Below are 6,365 nucleotides of genomic sequence, written 5' to 3'. Positions count from 1 at the left end.
CTCTGCTGGGTGGTTGGTGTTAGGAAAGCATCCAGCTGTAAAAATCCTGTCACAACAGTCACAGAAGTCTGGTGCAGGCTTCTGCTTGGCTGGCTCTTGTCAAACCATCCCACCCATGCCAGCATGGAAGGCAGACATTAAACAATGATGATACACACACACACACACACACATTACGTGACCAGGAAATCAATCAGACTATCAAATGCTGTTATACATCATTGGTCACAATGCACTTTGTACTGTTTTGCTTTTGAATGAGACCACTCCACTGGGTAGTAGGCAAGCAGGCCAAAATTCCCCCTGATTGGAAAGCTAATCCATCACAGTGTTACCCCATTTACAGTAGAGTAGACTGGAACAATGTGAAATGAAATGTTTTGCAAATCCTGGTGGAACAAAATCCCATCATAACTGTTGACGAACTAGCAGAGAAGCTTAGACTTGGTCGTTCAACCATTTATTGACACCTGCGTGCCATCGGAAAAGTCAGCAAATTGGGTCAACAGGTTCCTCACAGTCTTTGGTTGAAACCAGCAAAAGTATATACACTTAAAAACACAAATACACAGAGATACACTTAGATAATTACCAACATATTTATCTTTATGTTAAGCTATATGTTAAGTGACTAGAATAAATATATCTGAGGATAAATAACTGAGAATGTACTTAAATCCCTTTCTTATTCATTCTTCCGCAATAACCTTACAACAACATTCTCTTCTACATTACATTTGGTGACTTCAAGTCCTATTTAATGATCCATCATTACTTTCTCACCAACATTTATTCCATGTTACCAAGTAACACAACTATTTATTATATCACATATTATCAATAGAATGACATGTTGTGGGGATGGGAGGAAGCATTGTTGTGTCTCTAAGATTAAGAAGGAGTTGTTTGAGTAAACATCCAGCTGGGTTATAACCTCAAAAATTTGCTGTTTTCTGCTTATGTTCAAACTTCTCCTATCAAATTGCATTGGATAGAATGTCTTTGAAAGCTAATAATAACTGAAGTTGCAGCTCCTCACAGAAATCTTGTAACCGTTGGGGTTTGTACCCTCATCCAGCTTTAACCCTCTAGCATTAGGATTATTCTGTCAAATGCTATGTTTATTTATTCACATTATTTTGAATTAATCATCCAGTATTTTATAGCTTTGAGATGTCAATGATATGGTGGGCTGTTTTGAGAATGGTATTTCAAGGTGGGTGTGAGAGGCCATTTTTGGTTGGTTTGAACATTACACAGGTAAAATATTTTAAGCTAGATATGGCTGGTTTAAATGCATTCATAAGATTCTCAATCAAATTCTCCTGCTTAGAGAAGAGTGGGGGATACCAAATCAAATTCATCTCAGTATTTGACTGGTTCTTGCACCTATTGATGTTGGATGGATGAAAGGTAAAGTTGAGTTTAACAGGATTTGAATTCAGAATGACAATCTTTTGAATTTTATATATATAAGATGCTGAACAAAGTGAAACAAATTGCACTGAATGAAAGTGTAAGATATACAATTAATCACCTATATTCAGTGCAAACTTGTAGTAACAATAAAATGCACAATTGCACTATTGCAGAGTATCTAGCTATTTATTTATTTTTTTTTGCCCATAGTGATATTATTTTCCTTTGGGCGAAAATACACCATGCAGCTATGCTTGACATGCAAACTGGCAAGCAATTTGAGCCCCACCAAACTGGGAGCCTTGCTAAATGCTACAACAGAAACTGACATCACTGAACTCTCAAATTTTATGAGACCACAGACTGCCTGACACCAATAGACCTTCCTGTACTATGTGGAGTATATATAAGAACAACAGTGATTAGCTGGATTGCGACCAAAGACAATTGAGATGTTGTGAGTGAGAAGGGCCTCTCTCTCCAAGTGATATATATATATATATATATATATATTATTTAAAGGACACAATACGTGTCTTTAAATGCTGCTAATAGTGTTGAGAAATATCTCAAACATTCTTCAGGCACAAACCACATATAATGAACTAAAAATATTGAATAAGAGAAGAAACATGAAAAAACTGAAAAAATATGAAAAACGCAGAAGGTAAAAAACAGAAGACAGAAAACACAAAAACTAAAATGTAAAAAGGTAAAAGAGTTATCCTGCTTAGAACTTAAAATATAAGGCTGGAAAGATATCAACTAGTTAATCAAGAATAGGGTATTTAGAAAGCAACCTTTAATCAGTTAGGCCTTAAAATTACAGTAGTTACGAATCTATCTGTAGTTGATTATTTAGATGTTTCCCTACATTTGAACTCTTCCTTGTATAAACCTTTTCATAAGCCTATTGAGAAACTCGCGTATATACATAAACAGTCTTGTCTCCCTCCTGTAATATTGCAAAACCTGATAGCTAATATTAGTAACACAGTGTCTAACCTTTCTTCTTCTAAAGAAATTTTCGAGAAACATTATAACAATGTTCTAGCCAATAGTGGCTTCAGAGATAAATTAATATATAATCCCTCTAATAATTAATCAGAATAATAATAGATCTAGTGGCATCAAAGATAAAGTAATACATAACCCCTCTAGTATTAATCAGAATAATAAGAGACCTAAAAATAGGTTAAGGAAAATTATTTGGTTCACACCTCCCTTTTCCCTTAATAAGAACTAACATCATCATCATCATCATCATCGTTTAACGTCCGCTTTCCATGCTAGCATGGGTTGGACGATTTGACTGAGGACTGGTGAAACCGGATGGCAACACCAGGCTCCAATCTGATTTGGCAGTTTCTACAGCTGGATGCCCTTCCTAACGCCAACCACTCATATGTAAAAAAATTCCTGCCTCTCCTAGACAAACACTTTTCAGCAACTCACAGATACAAGAAAATAATTAATGGCATTCTGGGAAATTATCATATAGCTGCTGCCCCAATATGAAGAGTCTAAATACCAAGAGTCTTAATACCAAGAGTTCACTTGACCAACAATGTATGATTAAATAAATAATATTTATCTCTCCCCAGACGGAGTACTTTTTTTGTTGAAGTTTTCTATCAAGGAACAATACATTATATATAATCAGCAGCAGCATTATTTAATGTTTGCTATTCATGCTCGCATGATGGTTTATCAAATTGGTCAGGTGGGGAACTGCTCAGGTTCCAATTGTCTATTTTGGCATGGTTTCTATAGATGTCCTTCGGAGGGTGAACTGGGTGCTTTTTATGTGGCACTGGCACAGGTGCTCTTACATGGCACTAGCAAGGGTGCTTTCAAGTGGCACTGGTACAAGTGCTTTTTATGTGGCACCAGCATCTGCAAGCCTCACAAAAGAAGGGACCTCTCAGCTGAGAGAGAGACATAGAGTACATAACTGTATGTACGAACAGCCACAATTTTACTTAGTTTGATGTGTCTTCTCAAGCCCAGTAAACTGCCTGGAGTCTCAGTCCCTTGCCATCTCATCTGTGAGGCTCAACACATGAAGATCTTTTCTCACTATTCTGTCCTATGTCTGCCCCTCCACAGTTAGAGGTCAGCACTTCTTGATGCAGCTGTCCCCATCCATACATCGTAAACTTACATACATATTTTTATATTTATATATAAATAATAATAAAGGAGTTACGACGCAAAAACGTATAAATTCAAATGAACATATTTATCTTCTTCAATATATATTTCAGTATAAAGAATTCATTAAGAGGCTTAAATCAAAATTTCTTTACACATCATTCAGGTAATTGTGAAATTTTTTCACCATGAACGGTTTGTGTTTTTAAACGGAATGTATTTTTTCTGATGTTATATTTATTCCTGAATGATGTGTAAAGAAATTTTGATTTAAGCCTCTTAATGAATTCTTTATACTGAAATATATATTGAAGAAGATAAATATGTTCATTTGAATTTATACGTTTTTGCGTCGTAACTCCTTTATTATTATTAATATTACCAAAAGGATCGATTCTTGAAGAGTCTGCATACCTTCACTGTCGTTTTTTTCTGCTATTTTGGTGATGATTTTTTGAGTTAGCTTACCAATTATTTTTGTAGGTAGTTAATTTATAATATATTGATATATTTATATTTTTATATATTTATTACCCTATTTTAGGTTTTATAATGTTAAAAAAAAAATTTTTCTAGACACTGTAGTATTAATTTAATTTTTTTAAATATTTTTTTATATGCGATAGACTGTACTCACTTTTTTCTATATGCCTGTCTAAATGAAGTAATGTTTCATCTTCTACGATTTTGTACATCCGTATTCTATGTATAGAAAAAGCATTATGTTTCTTTATATGTGATTAAATGTTCGAGATGTGATATATTAGTTGAATGACCTTGATTTTGTTGTTTGTTCTACAACCAAAGTTTGTTATATATATATCTATATATCTATCTATCGATATATATCTATCTATATATAACTATCTATCTATATCTATCTATCTATCTATCTATCTATCTATCTATCTATATCTATCTATATCTATATCTATCTATCTATCTATATATATATATATATATGTATGTATGTGTGTGTGTGTGTGTGAGTATGCATATGTATATATTGGCAGGCACTAGCATAATGAAAACAGCTGAAATATTTGGTGTATCAAGAAGTACTGTCTCAAAAGTAATAACAGCCTTTGAGAAAGAGGAAAAAACCTCCTAGTCAAAACAAAACTCCGGAAGAAAACCAAAACTTTTGGATAGGGACCATCAGATTCTTACATGAATTGTTAGAAAGGATCACAAAAGTACAGCTCCCAAAATTACTGCAGGGCTTAATGACCACCTCAAGAACCCAGTTTCCTAAAAAGACTGTTTGCTGGGAGCTGCACAAAGCCAGATTTCATGGGAGGGCTGCAATCAGAAAACCACTACTTTCAAAAACAAACATCGCAAAGTGTTTAGAGTAGAGTAAAGACCTACAGAATTGGTTCCAAGAGCAGTGGAAGAATGTTATTCTCTCGGACGGGTCATCCTTTACCTTATTTCCGACCACCAGCCGAGTATACATGTGGAGACAGCCAAAAGAAGCATTTGACTCAGACTGCCTTCTTCCAACAGTTAAACATGGAGGAGAATTTGTGATGATTTGGTGGTGGTGGTGGGGGCATTATACAAGAGAGAAAACATGTTAAAAAGACAGGTTGGTTCCTCTCCAATTTTTTGTAAATTCTTAAATATATCTCCTTCTGTGTGTATATATATACTACCAAACAAACAAACATGATTTTTATTGAACTCCTAATACTTTTTGTTGAATACTCTCTTGTAAACTGTTTTTAACATTTGCTTAGTACTATCAAAGAATGTATATATGTATTTTAATACTTTTGTGACAACCAGTACTTAACACAAGAAAGCTTATACAAAGCTTTACATTTTACTTTTGACAAGGAATCACAAATACTATAGTATTTGTAACAAGTCAACTGTCAAGTTCTCTCACTCTGTAATGCCTAATTTCGCCTCAATTATTGCATCTATTAATAGAAGCAAACTTGCTGGACAGGGGAGTTGGCAATGTTCCCCTGAGGGTAGCCCCAGACCTGTGAATAATAATTGTGTAACACCCAATGCCAATGGTACAAGTACTTTGCCTTCACCGGGTTTATCGAACCCGAAGTAATAAGGGAAGATCTGATGGAATGATAGAAGGAAACCTGGCAAGAATCGATGATGCAAAAAGTAAAAGTAAAAATAAAACTAAGAAAGGCCTTGGGAAGAAATGTAATTGTAGAAACCCCGAATTATGTCCCTTGGATGGTTCCTGTTTGGTTACTAATGTTGTATATAAATGTGTAGTTAAGGACAAGGATAAATTAAACAAATTCTATATAGGTAGTACAGTAGATTTTAAAGCTAGATATAGATCCCATATGAGTTCGTTCTCTAAGGATAAGTACTGAAATTCAACCACACTTGCATCCCATATACATGAATTGAAGAGGAATAAGAATTATTATCTAGAATGGTCCATCATTTCTAGAACCACTAACTTCAAAGGAAATATTAGCAAATGTAAGCTGTGTATGAGGGAATCCCTTACCATCCTTAAATGTTCTGGACCAAACACCTTGAATAAATTTACTGATGTGATTTCCTTTTTGCATCCATAAATTTTCGTCTACATTCTTAAAAGTGTATAGGAATAAAAAGTCAAAATAATAAAATCACTTAGTCGTTACCGGGAATACCGACGAGGCTGAATTTACTTTAATACAGTCACCTGTATAATTATAAAATTAAAAATTTTTTTTTTTTCTCTTCTGATTTAAATAAAGAAAAGAAAGAGAGAAGGAAAGGGAGGGAAAAAGAATCTTTTGAATATTTGGGCTGGTCTGTGC

At 34.3% G+C, this 6,365-nt stretch overlaps 1 protein-coding gene across 2 annotated transcripts in view; it reads right to left on the bottom strand.

Moving 5' to 3' along the window:
• Positions 1 to 6,365, bottom strand: part of LOC106882467 (uncharacterized) — a 22,301-nt gene that overhangs the window by 8,953 nt on the left and 6,983 nt on the right. The window contains exon 1 of one of the 2 annotated variants that reach the window (XM_014933153.2): positions 4,211 to 4,311. The exons of the other annotated variant lie outside the window; for it this stretch is intronic. Within the exon in view, the coding sequence (XP_014788639.1) occupies positions 4,211 to 4,268 (58 nt within the window). The 5' untranslated portion in view covers positions 4,269 to 4,311. Of the gene's footprint in view, positions 1 to 4,210; positions 4,312 to 6,365 lie in introns of those variants that run through there. 2 annotated transcript variants of the gene reach the window in all.

The sequence above is a fragment of the Octopus bimaculoides genome, chromosome 15 (genome assembly GCF_001194135.2).
Source record: "Octopus bimaculoides isolate UCB-OBI-ISO-001 chromosome 15, ASM119413v2, whole genome shotgun sequence".
Classification (NCBI taxonomy): domain Eukaryota; kingdom Metazoa; phylum Mollusca; class Cephalopoda; order Octopoda; family Octopodidae; genus Octopus; species Octopus bimaculoides.
Note: the sequence above shows the minus strand (reverse complement) of the source record. Positions and strands in the feature narration are given on the sequence as shown.